The sequence below is a fragment of the Eublepharis macularius genome, chromosome 17, assembly GCF_028583425.1.
Source record: "Eublepharis macularius isolate TG4126 chromosome 17, MPM_Emac_v1.0, whole genome shotgun sequence".
In the NCBI taxonomy this organism is placed as follows: Eukaryota; Metazoa; Chordata; class Lepidosauria; order Squamata; family Eublepharidae; genus Eublepharis; species Eublepharis macularius.
In genome coordinates, this window is record NC_072806.1 from 22,286,477 (window position 1) to 22,308,179 (window position 21,703).

The window sequence follows — 21,703 nt, forward strand, 5'->3', positions numbered from 1 at the left end:
GCTATCAAAGAACCCATAGTTTGTATTTCTGTATACTGGTCTGGGAGTGCCTTGTTGATCAGAAGACTTGGCCACAGCAGACACTCATACAGAGGTTCAGCAAACTCCCTCTTCTGTGGGCGGGAGATTCTACTGTCTCTGTTCAGAATGATTTTGTCCAATAGTGTCTGATTCAAAGAGACAGCAGAATTATTACCTGTCCAACCCTGGTGGAGGCTCACTGGACAAAGAGTAAATCAGACGAGAAAATCACACCGAAGTCGAGCAGACAACCTCCTCTGAGTGTGGGTAAATTTCCGGTATTTTAAATGGGGTAGCTGGATTATTCATTCATGCTTGATACAGTTTTACTACACACGCGCCCCATGAAGGATCATGAGAACAAGGTAAGCAGAGCACAGACTCGTACAGAGATTCAGCAGGCAGTCTCTAAGGACAGGAAGCTGCTGATGTGTTTCTGTGGCTGAAGGATGTAGTTTATACCCTATACAGAAATGGAGCAGAAACAGCTGCCTAGGTGGACACTTGCTAGGTGGAGATAACACACACCAAACAGAGATGCAACAGGTAACCTTCTATGTGTGAGTACTTAGGGACTCATTGACTATTTCTTGGGAGTTAGCAGCTTAGGGAAAAGGATGGGCTCTGGCTTCTCTTCCTGCATTGTGTCACAGAACCAGGTTGGCAGCATAGTCCCGCACCTGCTATAACTTGTGTGGCCGGTAACGCAGTTGGACATTTTACAGGCTAGCCCTCATTCCCTGATCAAGGCAGGTCCATCAGCATTTCTCAAATACCTCGGCTTCTCTCGCAAGTACCAGCTTTCACTGGCCTACGCAAGCGTGCTGGATTTGGACACCTGTCCCCCATTATATATGTTCAATCCTATTTGTGGTAAAATGCCTTCTGCGAAGCTGGTCTCGAACAGTAAAGTATTAGGACAATATTCAAATGATTAAAGTTTTTGTGCACATTTCTGTAGTGCCCATAAAGGCTACCAAAGGTCGGCAACTCAACATCTGTTCTAAAAAAAATTCAGCTTCAGAAATAATCTCATCTTCTAACACTTTAGTTCTGTGGTCTTCAGTCCATGGGTCTGATCCTTGAGTGGTCACAGAGGCCCTCCTGCTGGGTTGCGAGTAACTATGGAACTTTCTGCTTTGAGGGTTTTTTTTGTTTGTGTGTGTGGATTGTGCTTTTGACTTCCTGTCACATGATCGATGTCACATGACTTCTTGGCATGTGCTTACAGGGTCTGGAAAGGCTGAAGACCACTGCTTTAGTTCTAAATGCCCCCTATGAATAAAGAAGGAAGGAAAACTGCGTTTTCTCCCCTGATTCAGCCCTCCCTTTTTTGTGCTTTCCCTTCTCATCCCATCAATACAGTGTTTGTTCAAACGATCCAGAAAAGCTATACTTTTGCTGCGGAGGGCAACTGGGAGCCCTGAATATAAAACTAGACTGCAGGTGATTACCATATAAATACATCTAATGTCCTAGGCAGTCCCAAGGGGCAGAAGAAGTGGTCAAAAATGCATGCACTGCTAAACCAAGAGACTAAATTTTGATTCCCCCTTTCAAAGCCACCCATGTTCATGGCCATCACTACACCCTATGGCAACAAATACCACAATCACTCAAGGTGCTCTTTTGCCTGTCCTGTGGGCACGAACCAAAATACGAACCACAATTAAGCACGAACCAGGCTGGTTTGTGGTTCGTGAACTGTGGTTCGTCAGATCCCATTTCTGACAAACCACCATGAACTTTAGGCTTGTTTTTTGGTTCATGACTGCAGACAGCCTGATGCCAATCAGTCAGTTTCCTAGACAACAGGGGATGGACTTCCTGCAGAGCTTCTGCTGACCCAGAAGTGACCTTCTTCTGCCCTGGAAGTGACCTTCTGCTGACCCGGAAGTGAGCATTTTCTGATCCGGATGTGCCGTTTTCACGAACCAAACGAACTGGTTCTCAAACCAGGGGCAGGTTCGTGAAAGTTCGTGGTTCGTGAAATTTGATGAACCACGAACCACATGGTTCAGTTTTTTTCTGGTTCATGCCCATCTCTAGTCCTGAATGTACCTGCCCATCCCAACTTCTTGAGAATTCCTGAGGCCCACTGATCTCTGAGTTAAATTTGCAAAGTCCAAATGCATATTTTGGGATATCTAAACACGTAAGGTATTATTTATTATTTTATTTTATCGTATTTATATTCCGTCCTCCCCGCAAGCAGGCTCAGGTATAACATATGTATGTTATGGAATCCTCACTATTTAATGGCCTTGCTAAAGGGCACAGGTGCCTTGCTGGATCTGACTAAGTTCTATCTAATTATGCAACCAGAAGATGTTGATGGATCTTAATCTAATTTTTGCTCACCCTTTTCCTAAATCATTCCCAGGAACAAGAGTAGCAATTCTGGATCAGGGAAAGGTCCCTCTGCTCTAGCATCCTGTTTACAACAGTGGGCACGTGCCCATAGAGAAGCCCAAAAGCAGGCCCTGCTGGCAACAGCCTTCATCTGCTTCTAGGGTTGCCAGCTCCAAGTTGGGAAATTCCTGGAGATCTGGGAGGTGAAACCTGGAGAAAGTGGAGTTTGGGGAAGGAAAGAACCTTGGCATAGCATAATTCAATAGAGTCCACCCCAAAAAGTAGCCATTTTCTCCAGGTGAACTGATCTCTGGCCTAGAGACCAGTTGTAATTCCAGGAGATCTCCAGCCACTACCTGGAGGCTGGCAACCCTATCTGCTGCTGATAGTGGTAGACAACTCTCCATGAATTTGTCCAACTAAGCCCATCCAGTTAAGTTCACATCTTGTAGCAATGAGTTTCACAAGTCAACTCCCATCGTGCAACATAACAACATTCGATTTATATACCTCCCTTCAGGATAACTTAACACCCACTCACCCACAAAGTATGTCATTATTATCCCCACAACAATCACCCTGTGAGGTGGGTGGGGCTGAGTGAGCTCTGGAAGAGCTGTGACTGACCTAAGGTCACTCAGCTGGCTTCTATTGGAGGAGTGGGGAACCAAATCCAGTTCTCCAGATTAGAGTCCCACTGCTCTTAACCACTACACCAGACTGGCTCTCTTAACCACTACACCAAATATAACATTTCCTTTTGTCTGGCTTTAAATCTGCTGCCAACCACTTCCTGAGTTCTAATATTCTGGGAGAGGGCAAAAAGTTGCTCCATTTTCTCTGCACCGTTTATAAATTCTGGAAAGTCACTCACTTTATTTCTGTTTTTCTAAACTGAAAAGTTCCTGATGTTTGAGTCTGGCCTCATAGGGCAGGTGTTTCTCCCTCCATCCCACCCCTGGTCATTCCAGTTGCTATTTTCTGCACTCTAGCTCTTTGCAGTCCTTTTTGACATATGGCAACCCTCCTAAGAGACAGTATTCCAAAGGTGGACTCTATGAGCTTTGTTACGATGGCCTTCTGCTGCCTCGCCCTTTTGCCCCTTTGGGATCTGTTTGGTTCTTCTGCTTTCTGTTGTGTGACATTTCAACATTTTGTCTGTACTATGAAATCATTTCCCTCTCGCCTTCCTGCCCCTCACTTCTATCCCAGCTTTGTTCCCCCAGGTATGCCCTGTTGTTTTTCTCCTCCCTTTAGAAGAACAGGACAGACCTGTTTGCTATCAGGGTCAAGAAGATCCTTACACGAGCGGGTAGGAATGTAGCAAACTGGCACTGGGCGGGCTGAGGGCAGAACCCCCCACAAGCCAAAAGAGATAAGGCGGGGGCCAGTTGGCTGGAAGAGGATCGTTCCTTTTAACAGTTCTTTGGTCACTTGTACCCAGGACAGCAAGAAAGACAGAAGGGGCTTTTCCACCCGTTCAGAGCATCTTCTAGTTTAGTTAGAAGAAACTTCTTGAGAAGAGCTAGGCCCTGCAGGAATGGACTTTCTGCTGCTGTTATTGCTGACCATTGTGGGGACTTTTGCTCAAATAGGTAATTTATTTATTTTGTTACTATCTTTTTTGTCTCTGGAAATAGAAGCTCTGTTGAGCCATGGTGGCACCACCGGTGGACCGAATTTGTCTAGTCTCCCCGTTTTTTAAAGCTGAGGGCCAAGCTACAAGTGACGAATGACACTTGAACGGCAAGTGTATTTCTCCCTGTTCACTTGCCCTCCACTCAATCCACCTGCCGTTCAAGTGTCATTCGTCATGTGTAGCTTGGCCCTGAGTCAATAGCTATGGCTACAGCTTGTGTTAGTTAAGTTCCGCAAGTTAACAAAGTTGTGTGAATAAGTCTTATCTTTTATCTACCTTGAGTTTTCCTCCCTTCTCTCTTGTCCCTCCATTTCTCACTGATGGAATTAAAATGGCAAGCTCCTTGGGGCAGGGATATGTTCTCTATTTCCCCCACACACACACTCCTTTGCTCTGCAAAGCCCCAAGTAAATTTATGGCTCTCTATAGTTAGGTAATAATCTTTAAAACCATGAGGTGTAAAAAAAAACTAGACTATTCTTCCTAGAGCACTATTAAGAGAAAACAATTCACTCAAGGGAGTTGGATAGATTTACATGGTATAGGTTGTGGTTTCCTATCTGACAGTTCAGATGTAGCTCCTTGGGTTCACTACGATCCCCTTCCCCATATATTTTTCTGGGTTTTAATCCCCCACCCAATTTATAACAAAATACTGGGAGCAGCCGCTATCGGGATGAAGTAGGTGGGTGAATAATCGCACCCAATATTATGTGGTGCGATTGATGCAATATGTGGGAGTCGCAGATAGATTAGCCATGTTCAAGGGGTTGTACGGCTAGCTAGGCCTGGTGGTGCACAACTGTTCATTTGCTAGAAAGGAGTCGGTAAATCCAGTTTCTTCTGGATTAAAGTTGGAGGTATGCTGCAGTCTTAAACTCATCGGGAGGTACTTGATATTGTCTTGATCATCTCAGTAAGCAGCGGTCAACTCTCCTGTTTATATCGATGAAATATCCCAGCTAATGTTGTGCTATCTCGGCAAAGGGGACGCGTCAAGGATTCCCTGCATGACTGTCAGCTTTACTGTGGGATTCATCAGGCAAACTGGCTGAGAGAGCCAGTTTGGTGTAGCGCATAAAAGCGCGGGACTCTAATCTGGAGAACCGGGTTTGATTCCCCACTCCTCCACTTGAAGCCAGCTGGGTGACCATGGGTATGTCACAGCTCTCTCAGAGCTCTCTCAGCCCCACCCACCTCACAGGGTGTCTGGTTGTGGGGATAATAATAAAATACATTGTCAGCTGCTCTGAGTGGGCATTAAGTTGTCCTGAAGGGCGGTATATAAATCAAATGTTATTATTATTGTTATTATCTCAGTTCATCCTTTGCTTCAGATGATGTCCTTAATACACTTACGTTGACAGAGAAGGGGATCAATACCACACCGTGTATGGCTCCTCCAACTAGCAGAAAGTGTTACAGAGCAAGTGCGGGGAGAGAGACATCGAACGTGTCATCCATGTTCCAACCACTCTCTGGACTTTGGTTTGGGGATTGCCCACTGTAGCCCAGATCTGCTTGCTCTGGCAGGCTCCTTGCTGCGCTTTTAAAACACTACTTTGCAGCAAGGGGCACAAAGGAAGGGCTGAGTGAGGCTGATCTGCAATAAGATAAAGCAGGAAAGGGACCAGTGTCCAAATCTCAAGAGTCTGTTTTCAGTCATCACAAACACATGCTTTAGGGTTCTGTAGCTTTTGTGAACGAGGTTATTGTTCCCCGGTCTACTTTTCTCTCAAACGGTTTGTTTGTGAGAAGAATGAGCCAGGAAGTCCTTGGGGTTTGCACTCCCTCTGTCCAAAGTACACCGCACCATTGTAAACCTCTTGGTTTATAACAAAACCAGCATTTTTTGGGACGTCCAAATCCAATGCTTGGATGAATGGCGGCTTGTTTCCTTCTTATAAACCTGGGTTCGAAATTAGGATTAAACTAGAGTTTTAGAATCCTTGTTTGGAAGCAAGTAACAAATAACAGTTTGTTTAAGCACTTGATTTGGACTTTGGCCTACCCGCTTCTAGATGGGGCCTGCAGTCCTCCTGGAACTACAACTGATCTCCAGACTAAATAGACCCATTCCCCTAGAGCAAATGGTAATTTCTGAGGGTGGGCTCAGTCAATGACATCACATCCTCACTGAGCTCCCTCCTCAAATTCTACCCTCCCCAGACACATAAACACCCTAAATTTTCAGAAATTTCCCAAGCCGGAGCTAGGAACCCAGTTTGGACACCTTGACAAACCGTAGTTTCTTTCATACTGGGAAGTCACCAATCTCAGCTCCAAGCAAAGGGTGGTAGGGGGAAAAGAGTTGGTATCTTGATCTCACAAACAAACCATGGTTTGTTTCTATCTTGTTTGAATGCAGTCTGTAACATGTGCAGTTGCTGTCACTTTGTAATACTCATCGGCTTTCTGTCCTAAGTTCTACCACAATGCAACATACTATGCAATGCCTTCACGTAGTAACTTATGAAACTCTCTGCTATAAGATATGCTGTTCACTGTCTTAGATGGCCGCTCAAAGGAAAAGATTAGACAAAATGGAAAATCCACACTTAGAGGCCTGTTCCCCCACTCCCCACCCCCCGCCATCGGCCAAGTGAGTGGTGGCAGGAGGTGGAGGCTGAGAGCAGGTAATCCTCTGCCCCCACTGGGAGACTGACAACCCTAGTTAGAGAATGCCATTCCCCTTGAAGTTCAACTGGTGCCTACGTTGCTCTTTTTTAGGCTGAGTGCCAAAATGTTACGTTTCACCCAGGCTTTTAATTTAGGGTAGGGTTGCCAGCCTCCAGGCAGTGGCTGGAGATCTCCTGGAATTACAACTGGTCTCCAGGCCACAGAGATCAGTTCACCTGGATAAAATGGCTACTTTGGGGGGTGGGCTTTATGGAATTATGCCACGCCAAGGTCTTTTCCCTCCCTAAACCCCACTTTCTCCAGGTTTCACTCCCCAGATCTCCAGGAATTTCCCAACTTGGATCTGGCAATCCTAATTTAAGGGTTGGTGTTTTACCACCATTTTAATTATGTGTTTTAGTCTGGAAACATATTCATTTTGATGTGCTGAATTAGCTATGCTTTTATCCTCCGGTTGGATATTTTGTGCTAGATTTTAATTAAGAATTTTTTAACTCTTTATGTTTTTAGGCTGTCTTATTTTGTAAGCTGCCTCAAGCAGGTTCCCTGGAAAGGTGGTATAAAAAATCAAAATAATGAGACTTCTATTATTAAATATTAGCAGGAATAGGTTTGAATTTTGTATGTGCAGTATTCGTGAGAAATCATTTTAATTACTCCTCTAATATTGATAAAGGTTATGATTTTTGGTAGTCTGTATTTTAACAATCCTTATAGCACACAGTTGAATATTTGTCTTGATTGTTTCCCTTCCCTTCTCCACCCTCTTTTCTTTTTCTGTATTTCATTTTTGTTTTTCATTATTTTTTCATTATTATTAAAAAATCTCTAAATAAATAAACCCATTTGGACCTCTCCTTGCTCTCCTGTTGTGCATTTTCAGAGGTGATCCCCTACGTTCCTCGAGTCACAGACCAGGACTTAGAAGGAAAGATCACTGCTAGTACCTTTGCCCTGGACCCCCCAAGCTGTATCTTCGATTCATTGGTCAATGCCACAGACGAAATCTGGCTGGTTGTTACCTTCACCAATGGTGAGTCCGCACCGGTGTTCTAGACTGGGAGGTTTTAAACCATGTGCAATTGATGGTAAACTTGAGAAGGGAAAGGAATCTAACTCTATTCCCTTGCAATATTTTGTAATTTAACTTCTCCTGACTTTCCTTTTTGACAGACTTTCCAACTAAGGATGCTGTTGTGTTACAGATCTATTTAGTTATATAGTTAAATAATGAATCTTCAAATGAACTACAGATTCTATCAGTTGCCAGACTTTGCGATGGCAAATGTATATATTCTTAGGGGTCATTCACTCAGTTCTCCACATAGTGGTCTGAATGCTAAGTTCTACTCCCTGCACCCCCCACCCCCCGCCTGCACATACCCAGAACCTGCTAATTTGCTGCAGTTTATCTTTGATGCTGTATGTCCCTTCTTTGGAGATTTGGTGGGTGGCAGGGCCTTTTCAGACATGGCACCCAATTTCTGGAATGCCCTCCCTGGTGGAGTCCTCCTGCCTAGCACCATCTTCTCGGTTCAGTTCTGGAATGGCTTGTTTTTACAACTGCTACTGTTTGCTGCTGTTTTGTTACTGCTGATTTTGTATACTGAGTTTAAAAATTATTGTTCATCATCATGATTCTCTTTTTGTAAGTCTCCTTGAGCGTTCCTGAAGGTGCTGGCATTCTCAGCTGATGGAGGACTGCCTGACCCGCCCTTTGATGGTTCCATATATGATGTTTGGAAGCTGGAGGAGTGAGGGAGGGGTGTCTGTTGCTGCCCCTTCAACTGAGCTAGAAGGAGGGGGTTATGCCCATATTGCACAAGGGGACCTTAGTAGGTTGCCTAAGGCCTCCAGGCAGGTTTGTGACAAAGGTGAAATTTTAACTGAGACCCTCTAAGGTCATTCTCTTGACCAGCGGACTACCCAAACCTAAAGTCTCGGTCTGTCATCCTAACTGATTCTATTTTTTCTTTACAGGCAACACTGCAGATCTATTTATTATATCCGAGCAGGGCTTTTTTTCTGGGGAAAGAGGTGGTGGAACTCAGTGGTGGAACTCAAGACCGCACAATGATGTCACTTTGGGTCAGCTGGAACAAGGGGGGAGTTTTTTAAAGTATAAATTGACCTCGGCGAAAATGGTCACATGGCTGGTGGCCCCGCCCCCTGATCTCCAGACAGAGGGGAGTTTAGATTGCCCTCTGCGCATGGCGGCGCGGAGGGCAATCTAAACTCCCCTCTGTCTGGAGATCAGAGGGCGGGGCCACCAGCCATGTGACCATTTTTAAGAGGTGCTGGAACTCCGTTCCACAGCATTCCCGCTGAAAAAAAGCCCTGTATCCGAGTAAAATTCAGTAGGGCTACTGCAAGGCAGGATACCCCTGTTCTAGGGTTCCGATCCAACACATGGTCTGCTAGTTACTGATCTCTGCTCTACAGAGATCAGCCTCTGATATAACTGGGCTTTCAGTACCATCCCTCCAGTGTTCTTCTTGTCTCCCTGCTTCTACAGTAACCAACAGCTTCAAAAACCCAGCAAATTCTCAGGAAATCCCGCCGTATGAAAACCTGTACAGCAGGTATGCCTATATGACAATGAAATCAACCCTTTCCCGGTACCCATGCAATAAAGACAAATCGGGAACTGTGCTGCGGGTTGGCAACGAATCGTCTTGCAAGAACGACGGCAACCTGAGTCCCTGCAATGGACCGCTGCCTTCGCCGGGGCCTTATAGGTGAGCTTGGGTGGGGCACCTAACAGATGACTCACGCAGAGCTAGAATTTCATCTTGCTTTTAATCTGGAGTGGGTGAGGACATGAAAACAGCCCAGAACCAAGCTTAGCAGCCCAGCAATTCAGGCTCACCCAGTGGCCAAGAAGGGAATGGCAAGTCTCTGCCCATGGTCATTGTTGCCACTGACCAGGTCTGAGCCACATGCCCCCAAAGCATTACCAACACAGCCGGGGCTTCGCTCAGTTCTGCCAAGAACATAAGAGGACCCCACCGGAATGAGATCCATGGTCCATCTCTCCAGCATCCTGTTTCACACAGCAGCCAACCCGTTGCTCTGGAAGCCCAACAAATGGGGCATAGAGACTGAGACCTCCCTTTGATGATGTCTCCTAAGTATTCAAGACAAAGAGATTCCCTTTATTCATCTTGGTTAGTAGCCATTGATGGACCTCTCCTATATGAATCAGGCTAATCCCCTTTAAAAGCCATCTATGATCGTGGCCATCACTATCTCCACTGGCAGGGAATACCACAATTTAATTACTCTTAGAGTAAAGAAATGCATTATTTTGTCTGTCCTGAGTTTCTTATCCACTAACTTCACTGAGTTCTAGTATTATGGGAGAAGGGGGAGAAGTTCTTGTCATGGCTGAGTATGCTACACAGGCCTCAGTGGCAGGGTTCAAGAGAAGACACGACACACCAAGCTTCAGTACAAATGGTGTATTATACAATTTACAGGTGGATACATTACAGATATATTACGTTGGCTGACAAAGTGCTTCGCCAGCAACCCACAGAGCTGGAGCTCTTTACTCTGCATCCTTATATATTACTCAGTAGCCTATCCCCACACAGTGCTGACTCACTGTGCCAGCCCAGGTGTCCTTGACATTTACAGAGAAGTGCATCACCTGGCTGGTGTCACATGATAGCTACCTGTCATCATTCTGTTGCTACTGATGACTCTGATCAGTCACTGCCAGCTGCCTCATCTCAGTGTTTATTTTATTATCTTGACAGTTCTCTCCGTCCACTTTCTCCCATCAGCTTGATTTGAAAAGCCGCCATCATATCCAGCTTGCCCCTGGCTGCCAGTGGCCCTTTGCGGCAGTGGAACACTGGTCAGTTAACAGGTCAATCCACCCCTGCTTTTAATGTCAGTTGTCCATACCTGGAACCAAATATGGACAGAATACTGTGCATGGTTCCAGACACCCTATCTCAAAAAAAAAAAAAAGGTACTGTAGAGATGGAAAAGGTGCGACAAGGGCAACCGAATAAGATTATGATAACCATGTAGAAAATTGCCCCAACAATGCTTGTTGCACGTTCTGCCCCCACTCCACACAAAAGTACAATATGCTCCGGCCTGTGTATGGGCTTTTTCAGTGGCTGCCCCAGTTCTTCAGAATGACCTTAGGAGGCCTCTGACTCTGACAAACTTTTGTAAGGAGTAGGATTGCCAGCCTCCAGGTGGTGGCTGGAGATCTCCTGGAATTACAACTGATCTCCAGGCCACAGAGATCAGTTCACCTGGAGAAAATGGCTGCTTTGGATGGTGGACTCTATGGAATTATACCATGCCAAGGTCCTTTCCCTCCCCAAACTCTGTCTTCTCCAGGCTTCACTACCCAAATCCTCAGGAATTTCCCAACTTGGAACTGGCAACCCTAAGGAGCAAAATTTGAATCCAGTAGCACCCTAAAGACCAACAAGGTTTCCAGAGATTATTTTTGAGAGTCAAGCTCCCTTCATCAGATATCTGGATGAAGGTCGCTTAACTCTTAAAGGTTTAGACCCTGGATACAGGTTGGTCTTATGGTGCTACTCAACTCGAATCTTGCTCTTCTACTGCAGACCCACCTGAAACTAATTCTATATTATAAGGAATCTGAGATGGAACTTTTAAAGAGTCACTGGAGGCATCTTACGGACCAATATGCCTTTTTGAGCACTAGTCTGGTTAATGGGAAGTGATTTGCTGAGCGGTTGTGGTGTTTCTATAATTTTTTTTTTAAAAACCCTGGTTGCCCATCTTGGGTCCCTGTTGTCAGCATCATCACTAAGACATACATTGATTTGAGAAAATCGCTGTTTCTTGTGACGGTGATCACTCGATAGCGACAAACTCCTATTGCATTCATTTGACAAGAGGTTCCTTGCTTGCCTACGGGTTGTCTGTGTACTACACTCAAGCTGGACCTAAAGTCAAACCTCAACTTTTAAATGTGGTGCTAGCTTCTTTGTCCATTCTCAGCTTTGCCCCAAATCCTTTTCCTAGTTAAGCACAGAAGCTTGTTTGTTTGCCTTCTCACAGCCCCATACCCTGAATTTCAGAAATTTAACAGCCGCACCAATCCTTACTATTTTGAAGCCTGCGGCAAAAGCAGTTTCTGACACCCAGAGACATCCGTCTGCCAGAACATCTCATGAAAGGGCAGATCCGTTTGACTGGATTTTCCACATTGCAGACTGCACAGCGGACCAGAATTAGAGCAGTGGAGCACAAGTGAATGGCAAGTGAACAGGGAGGAATACACGTGAGTCTGTTCACTTGCCATTCAAGTGTAATTTGTCACTTGTAGCTTGGCTCTCACTGGTCAAGGCAGTAGACAAGAGTTCGATTTCTGTCCTCAATAATCACGGGAGCCTGCGTGATACAGGGAAAATATTACTGGAGTATGACCAATGCATTGACATACACAGTGTTCCCATTTTGGATACTTTAGAGGAAACAGTGAAATCTACATATAACCAGTCAATTTGCGGTTTCTTAACATGGTGATCCCCATTTCATGCACTGGGCAGTAGTTTCTTTGCCCGCGTGCATGCTAATTTGTGCTAGACTCCTGCTGCAATTCAATCACGCCGCAACTGAATACTGTGCTCGCATGCCTTTGCGAATGTCCATGATTTTATGATGAACCGTGGTTTGCAACTTGCAAACGTGACTGCCAGACAACTTGTGTATTCAGCACCAGATCTAGGATTTGGGGGGCCCTCCACACAAGCTGAGCGTTTTCTTGCATTAACATTAATCCTCTGTGGTGCTCCATGTACTGTGAAGAATAGCTGCCCAGTTAGGAGCAGTGGACCATTTGTATCCAAGTAAGTGCTCAGTCTTGACACTTCCTGCTGCAGGAAGTGCCCAGGTGAGCTGTGCAAGGTGTGAGGCTGGCTGGTTTCCCCTCCTTCCCTCCCTCCTTTGTGGAGGCAGGTCCTGGGTAAGCCAGGGAAGTGCAGCCTTTGGCCAGGGTCATTTTTAATTCCCAGTCCACCCTGGATGGTTTGCAAAACAAGACCAACAATCCAGTTTAAACCATCAGGATGCATAAGTCTTAACAGGAGCACACACTTGCCCTGAATACAGATAGGCCAGATCACATGCCAAACATCTGGGGTTCAATCAACGTCCTGGAAGTTTGTCAGGGTATATTACAATAATGCAGGATCCCAGCAAGGAATTGCTTATGGAGTTTTTGTTGGAAGAGGAGGATCCAACGCCGTCCCTTTTCTCAGGTTTCAGAGGTGGACGAACCAAAGAGTTAGAAAGATAGAGAGGTCAGGGCACTCTGTTTTCTGTTTACTATTGTTTACTGCTCTGAGTGTTCTTTAATATGCAGATTGTTATTCTCAGGATTTCCTTCTCCTGACTTCCTCCCTCTCACTCCTCCTTTTCCTAGCTTTATTCCAGGCAACACCTGTCTCCTCCTCCTCCCTCCATCTTGGCAGCATGGATGCAGGCCTTGCCCTGCAATCTATGTCCATCCTTAGACTAGATAGGTAGTTGGGATCTGTCTCTCCTCCTTTCCTATCAGAGTATGGAGTTCCTTCAATAAAGAACTCTTATTTCTTTTCTAAATATAAACCAAGTGTATGCTTTTATTATTTTCATTCCTGCACACACACCAGCCAACCACCTATAATCACGCTTCCTATGCCACACAATATACTCTGCTAACAGCCCAAACATGGAATCCTTTAATAAGGTTTCTGGGGCCTACATAATGATTTGTTTATACCAGATCACATGCCAAATATCTGGGGTTCAATCAACTTCCTGGAAGGTTGTCAGGGTATGTTATTACCTAGTGATAATGCAGGATCCTAGCAAGGAATTGCTTATGGAGATTTCTTCTTTTCTATATCACTTATTCTCAGAGTGAAATTCCTTGCCATGGACTCCGATGGTTCCAAGGCAGAGACAAGATGGTCTGGTCCGATCACACTGAACAAAGGTACAGTAGAGGAAAACAAGAGACTTCCAGAAACAGGACTGGTAGTTCTTGGGATTAAGTTGTCACTGGAGTGATCTGGTAGATTGGTGGGCTTGCAGACATTAAATGTCAAAGTGATCTCCCAAGGGCAGCCTATCATAAGGCCATTGGATGCTGCCGATGGTTGCAGAGGGTAATAAAGTGACCCATAAAGCTCAGTGGCTAGGGAAGGATCCCAGGTGTAGCCTCCACTTAAAGTTTATCTCTGTTGGGGAAATCTTTTCTCTGCTTGAGACCCTGGAGAGCCATTGCCAGTCAGAATGAATAATACTGGGTTAGAGGGACCAATGGTCAGTCTTACTGCGAGGCAGCATAGTCCAATGGTTAGTGCGCAGGCTTTACATGCAGATGGTCCTAGATCCAGTCCCTGGCATCTTCCATTAAGGATCTCAGCTGCTGCTGGGAATGACTTTTCTTGGCTTGAGATCCCAGAGAGCTCCTGCCAGTCTGCACTTACAGGGATAAATGGACCAAGGGCCTGACTCTGTATAGGACAGGTTCATATGATCAACCCCCTTGCATATTTGTCTTGGAGAAGAACAGTGTGATTTGAGTCCAGTAGCACCTTAAAGACCAACCAGATTTCCAGGGCATAAGCTTTTGAGAGTCAAGCTCCCTTCATAGAGAAGTAGTAACTGAGGCTCCCAGAATGGTGTTAACTCTGATGTAAGAGAAGAGATAGAGAGCAGGGATCTCCCAACAGATCTTAGTGGTAGAAGGAGGACATGAGAAGCCGGATAGCATTGGATCTGTACAGCTTGTGATCCTCAAAGGCAACTGCAGTATCCCATCCAACAACAATGACCCAACTAATAATTCTGTAGACTGCCTTGTGCCTGGAGGTGGCAGAGGAATTTCAAGCGCCTTGCCAGTCACCATATGTTGGTGATGGACTGCCTTTGGCTGGGTCAGCCACCAGTTGTGCAAGCTTAGAGCCAAACTAAAAGTGACGTCTTACACAGGTTGGACACTAGTCGGCTTCCCTCAAGTTTTGATGGGAAATGTAGGCATCCTGGTCTTGCAGCTGTAATGGAGAGCCAAGCTGTAAAAACAGGGCGCCTACATTTCCCAACAAAACTTGAGGGAAGCCGACTAGTGTCCAACCTGTGTAAGACGTCACTTGTAGTTTGGCTGTTACTCAACTGTGATCACTCTTTAGCAGGACTGTGGGGGTTGTTTATAATCCAGGCCACTCAATAAGATGATTACGGGCAGAAAAGTGGAACCGAGACATGTCAAACCTCCCTTTTTGTCATCCATTCCAGCTCAGCTTTGGAAAACAGTGGACACGTGGCCTGGACGGCGCAGCGGAGACATGATCGTCATCACCGTTATCCTCTCCGCCCTCTGTGGGGTTGTCACCATTGGCTTCCTTAGCACTGTCTGCTATGAATGGTAAGAGCCTCAAGCGAGACTCCAAGAGTTGCACGAGGAGCGTTTAGCTATGTGATTCCTTCCCGCCCCCATGCACACCGGGCAACAGCAGCCCCAAGCCGTTCTCTTGACCATCTGTTGTGGCTCTTCTTGATCCTAACGCTGGTTCTCTATTTCAACAGCTTCAAGCTTTGGCGGCATGGCCCACCGGAGAATGCTGAAGAACAGCGCCAGGATCCCTTCCAGCCAAGTCGATATGACACCCACCACATCCCCCCTGCCCCCCCTGTGCCCCCTCCACCCCCAGCGGATATGTCTGGTCCTCAGCTCATCTCTACCTCTTCTTAGAGCCTTAACCGCACAGACCGTTTTATGCCTCGACATGTGACTTCCTTTGACTTTTCCAACTTTTTATACCTTTTTCCTGGTTATAATTTTTTTTTTAAAGTTTGTGTGTCCAGAAAACACCAAGGAGCAGCTTGGGCTAGAACTTTTCATTGACCCACTCAGAACAGTAGAGGGAAGACTGAAACCAGCTGTATTATTCCTCGCAACTCTGGCTTAGCTCCGCCTATCCTTGGAGCGCCACCCAGACAGCCTGGTTCCACCCACCTAGCAAGCTGATGGGTTTACCCTGATCGGCCAGGTTTGGGGCAACAGCTGGCTTCAGGCCTTATCTGTCTGTCTGTTTAGGAATCTTTCAAATGCAGATAGTTTCAGGTGGGTAGTCATGTGGCCTGTAGTAAAAGAACAGGACTCGGGTCTAGTAGCACTTTACTAGACTCAAATCTTGCTCTTTCAAATGCAGTCTCTCTCCAGCTTTCCTGCCTATTCCCCACTCTGCCTGTCTTCTTTCCCTGCCCTGTTAAGGAAAACTTTGCCACTGTTTTCCCTTCGGCATTCTGTTCTTTCTAGTGTTTCAGAGACATAAATTGGGACCTATCACACCTCTCTTTCTGTCTCTTCACCTCCTCCCTGTTTCTCATTATTCTACTCTGTGATATCCCTACCTGATGGTAACTGTCCCAGTATGTTTAACCAACATCTTTTATAATGTTTAATTTCGCAACAGATCAGGTACTTCTAGAGTTGCTGGAACTCAAATGTGTTCAATGATGTACAATAAGCACTAAAGTAGGTCTATGGAGTGGAAATGGTGAACCATCGCATACATGTGCGATGTAGTGTAGGGATTCTGTGTTTACATTTACATTATTCATTTACACTTGGGGGTGGTCCACACGTGCTTTGAAGGGACCGTTTCCTCTGGTTTCCTCTCTTTTGAATTACATCTTTCCCCTCCCAGGCCTTCTCCTCTTGTGTGTGCATATAATTCTGGCTGTGGCAAGGATAGTTTTTCATGCATTTAATGTAAACACATTTTTCTAGTTCACAAACAGCTTCTGCCACAATATATGGACATACCTCAAGACTCCTTGTGGAGTCTTTCTGTTCCCCCTCCCCAGCCAGTTTGATCTCTTCTTAAGTATGCTGCTGCTCCTTGAAATGTAGGACTGGTGGAGTTTGAATCTATATAAGAAATCAGTTCTTGTGTTCACAAACATGGTCTTGATCTACCAGGAAACCATTTGTACATGTGTTAAGGGTTCTGTGTCTGTGTGTGTATGTGCTGAGAAGTCTCAATAAACTTATGCCCCAGCAAGGGGCTGTCAAGGCAACTGTGAACAGAGGTGGTTTGCCAGTGCCTTCCTCTGCGGAGTCTTCCTTGGTGGTCATCCATCCAAGTACTGACTCTACTTAGCTTCCGAGATCTGATGAGATTAGGCTATACCATGCTGCCTTCCCTTCATTAGGTGGTCTCTCTCTTTTAGTCTCTATGCACAAGACACGAGACATCTTACATAGGTACACTCAAGTGTAGGGAGAAGCAATGTTAGCTGGGAAGCATAGTTTAAAAAGACAGATCTAAAGGCTCTGTCAATTTCACCTTTCTACAGTAAGGTAGTATTAAAAGAGACAGCTGGCAGAGAGCTCCTCAGAGGGTTTGTTAATTTCATCTTTCCCTCCCTGAAGGCTCTGTCAATTTCACCTCCCCTTCTGGGAGATGAAGATGAAATTAACAAACCCTCTGAGGAGTGATCTCTGCTGGCTCAGTCTTTTAAAACTACGCTTCTCAGGTAACATTGCATCTCCCCACCCTTGAGTGTTCTTGTATAAGATGTCTCGTGTACAGATACTCTTACCTCTGGACACTCAACTGAACCTCATTTCATGTGTCCCCCCTCTAACTTTCCATGCACTCGCTTGCACAGCCACACTTCAATTTGCTCTCGTGAATACATTCATGGGTTCCATATTGGTTCTTCATCAACTGCTAAAAGTATCCCAGATTCCCTCACATGCATTCATTGAAATGCAGATCTTGACACTTTCTCACACCTTAAAGAAATGCAATTTGGCAAGTCAAAGGAGCCTACAGGACTTGTTCTCGCAACAAAAACAGAGCTGAATTAGCACTTAGCCCTCCAGAATAATTTGTAGATACAATTACACAAAGGGAGCTCCTGTGAAAGTGGCATTCACATGTGCTGAGCAAGAACAGCCTGCATGTGAATTGAGGACTACACATACAATCCTGCACTTGAGCATCCCTAGGTACTTAGTAACTTGTATCTCTGCCATGTATGTATGTATGTATCAACTGGAGTTTCAAATATTGGAGGTTTCATTTTTGTTTTAAATCTGATTGCTCACCCTGAATTCCCCATGAAGAAAATTCCCAGGAACTCTTATATAACTTCTTTCAGAGTCATCTCTGTTTAATTTTCCCATGAACCGATGGGTTCATCTTTGTTTTGTATACACTGAATGCACATCTTGATTATACACGATCTCGTTTGGGCCACCTTGATTTCCTCCAGCTTTCACCACCCCTCTGCTGGAGTTTGGAATGTGAGATGCACAGCCATTACTTACCAGGCACTTTGGTCACTGAAGGCTCTCTGGGGCAGTGACCTCTCATCATGTTGTTGATGACCAGATAATAACGTCATCATTTCCTGGGAGGGGCATGTGAAAGGCCGGAAGCAGTGTTATATCTTGCATTCACAACCTTAGCATGAAGAAGGGGGGCAGAAGTTGCAAGAGACTCTGCTTTCAATCCCCTTGAGCCATCCCCAATGTCGCTGCGACAACTTCTCATTAATTTTTAAGACAGTTTTTCAGCTGCTACGTTCTCCCTCAATGTGCAAGAGAGTTCAAGCAGATCTATTTTTAAAATCAATGCTTCAGCAATGAGAGACATTACCCTGCTTGCATTTCCAGAAACTTCCTCAATGTCCAAACCAAGAAGAACTAGGTGGGGTAGGCCGGCATTGAAAATACCTCCCTTCCACTGAAGTATGAAAGTCTATGAGTCAGCCAGAGCTAAAGGGGCTCGGCCTGTGCTACATGCACTAACCTGCACTTCCTCCACAAAGGTGGGGTGAAGAGGGGGATGGGGGAGGCAGCCTCTCCACAGACTGTAAGTCTTGCACTCCTTGCCTGAAAGTAAGGAAAGGTGGGGCAAGCAAGAATGTTAATTTGTGGCAGGTGGGTGTGTGAACCTCAGCACTCACGGCCAGTGAGTAAGTACCACAGCTGAGCATTTGCTGAGAGATCAGTGTCATATTCCTCCTATGAGGGGAACGTTTTTGATGGGGAACCAGCCAACAGCCTCAACCAAAAGGAGAATTCCTATCCTATATATGGGCTGCTGCAATATTTTAAAAAGCATTGCCCCCAGGAGACACATGTGCGGCAAACAAGCTCTTGTCCCCATGATCAACTTAATTAGGGTTGCCAACTTCTGTCTGGGAAATTCCTAGAGGTTTGGGAATGCTGCCTATGGAGGGGGTAATTTAAGGGAGGGAATGCTCTATGGTACACCATAGAGTCTGCCTTCTGTAGTCTGGAGATCAGTTGTAATTCCTGGAGACCTCCAGGAGGCTGGCAACCCTATAATACACCTGAACCTAACATGGCTACATGTTGCCCAAGTTTCTAGTTCTCAGTTGGGTTTTCCCTGGAAATGATATAATGGCACAGAGGATGTCAACGGTCTTTTCATTTTTCTCCCAATGCTACTGCAAGCAGTTGTGGGCAACAGGGGCTGAGGGCCGGGGATCCCCCTGACCCCACCATGAGAATGGTAAGCCTTTTGGAGATGGCATGACATCACTTCCATGGAAAACCATAGAGTTTCCAGCAATTCCTGGAGAAGGCTGACATCACTTTTTCATGTTTTTTTTCTCAGAAGTGACATCACAATGGTGCCAAGAGCACCTCCCCCATGCCCCTCCCATCCCCCATGTGTTGTCATAAGATACCTTGCAACCCTAATGAGACTTTCAATAAGCAATGCAACAGGACTGGGGTTACAAAATTAGAAGCAATGCAAAAAAGTATCAAACATGATGGGTCAAACAAAGTTGAACATGGAAAGTAGAAAATGATTTGGTAAAAGCAAGACAGCACATACAATCAATAGATAATACATACCATAAAGAGTAGCATATCCTACAGTCCTGATTCCCTTTATAAAGCACTTTCTGGCCCATTCTGTTATGCTTTAGCCATATTCCCTTTATAACAATGCATTCCTGAACAATTCTGTTTTATGTAGATTCCCACAGAAGTGTTGGAACCTTCTTTACCGCTTCAGGCATTGGAAAGGGGTAGCCGGGTTTGTCGCAGCAAAATAAAATAAAATTCCAGTGGCCCCTTGAAAGCTGTTAACTTCTCACTTCTTCAGATCGATGCGTGAAGGGAAAAATCTGTCTGAAGGTGTGAACTGTGACTCATGAAAGATTGCTGTGAAATAAATATTGTTAGTCTTTAAGGTGCCACTGGCCTTTTTAATTTCACTTCAGGCATGCCATTCCGCAAGGTAGGAGCCACTACAGAGAATGCACGTGTACGAGCAGCTCTCGATCTTACTCATTTGCTGGCTGGTATGAAAGAAGGGAGAAACATCTATGCCCCCCCAAGCTTCTTGGAGCATTTTAATGGATTAATAGAGTATGCCAGGTAGACCAATGGCCCCTTATCTAATCCAGTATCCTGTTTCCTTTAATGGGGAAGCATTGTTAATGTTTATTGTTGAGGTGGGATGGGACAGTAGGGTTGCCAGCTCCTGGTTGGAATTTCCTGGAGATTTGTGGGGCAGAAACGTGGGAAGACGGGCTTTGGGGAGGGGCAGGACCTAAGCCGAGTATAATGCCGCAGAGCCACCCTTAAAAGACTGCCATTTTCTCCAAAGGAACTGACCTCTGTCAGCTGGAGATCAGTTGTAATTCTGTGAGACCTTCAGCCACCACCTGGAGATTGGCAACCCTAATAGGAGACAAGGGGGGTCTGTTAAAAACACGTCTTTGTTTTCAAATGCAGGAAGTGCTTGCAAATGCATTTTCTGCAACAATCAAGAGTTGTTCTGCATCCTCTCCCCAAACCAGCATCAGCTCACTGGTACCCAAAACCAAGCGCTGGGCTCCTCGGCAGCATTCCTTAGCCTTATGCACACTCTTGACCAGGGCAGGTTCCATGTTTTGGAAAGCCCTGGTTCTTAGGGGCTTGCATGCCCTTTCCCCAATGGCGGTGGGTGCAGCTAGGAGTGCCCCTCCCAGGGCCATCAGGAATTCTGATGCTTTGTGCGCCACCCACATGCCCTTCTCCAGCTGCACTAGGCAGCGTATGCATCTTGGACAAATCATACAAGCAGGTAGTGGAAGGGTGTGAGCGCGGGCATCAGGCGAAATGTGCAAGTAGGGAGTCAGCAGCTGCGGGCCCCACCAGAAGCCACAGGCCCTGGCAGCTGCCCCACCTCACCATGTGCCGACACACACCCTGTTCTTGACCTTCTGGATCAGTGTTTGTTTTCTTTTGCAACGGGATGGGTTTCGGCAGGGAGAAAAACCACTCACAGCTGGGTGGGGCCGTGGCAGACAAAGTGCTCTGTTCCTCGAGAAGCAAGGTTATCCCTATTTTTATTTCTAGGAGAGGGGTGTGCGTGTGTGCGTGCACATGTGTGGGTTGGTTTTTTTTGGTCTGTGTTGACAGCTATGTGTCAGGCAGTAATCCAAACAATGAAGTGTTCTTATACAACATATAATTAATTTGCAGAATTGACTGTCACAAGATGCAGTGATACTTTGAAAAGGGACTATGAGAAACGTGGGGAGGAGGAGAGGCCTGTCTGTGGCTCTTCGACATGATAGCAACATAAAATTCTACGTACAGAATAATAAATAATAAAACAGTATACTTCTGAGTTTTGGCTGCCAGGGCCAAAATAAACAAAGCAACCGCTGGCCACTATCGCCATGCCTTTGGCACCTTGCTGGCCACTGAGGAAAACAGAACCTTGGATTAGAGAGACTCAGCCAGGGCTGAACAAAGTTGTTAGCTATGATTAAGAATAGAACCTCCATATCTTGAACCAGCATGCCTTCTTTGTCACCCAGTTTGAGTTATTTGGCTCTCCTCTGTCGGAAACAGGATGCCAGATTAGATGGACGTTCTGTCTGATCCAGAAAGGCAAACTGGTATGCTCTTGTGTGGAACTCCTTGCCACCAAACATGGGGAGGTCTGTTAGGTTAGCAGGCTGTGAAAAGAGATTTGTGTGATCATGTGCAAAATAGCTGTGCCTGTCCGTTGGTTG

At 45.7% G+C, this 21,703-nt stretch overlaps 1 protein-coding gene across 1 annotated transcript; it reads left to right on the plus strand.

The window, feature by feature from the left end:
* The first annotated feature begins 365 nt into the window (after positions 1-365).
* LOC129344911 (uroplakin-3b-like) lies at positions 366-15,392 on the plus strand. The gene is made up of 7 exons (XM_055001826.1): positions 366-386; positions 3,631-3,685; positions 7,536-7,685; positions 9,168-9,390; positions 13,555-13,636; positions 14,941-15,065; positions 15,227-15,392. The coding sequence occupies exons 1-7, from the start codon at positions 366-368 to the stop codon at positions 15,390-15,392; spliced, it is 822 nt and encodes a 273-aa protein (XP_054857801.1).
* Positions 15,393-21,703: the final 6,311 nt, after the last annotated feature.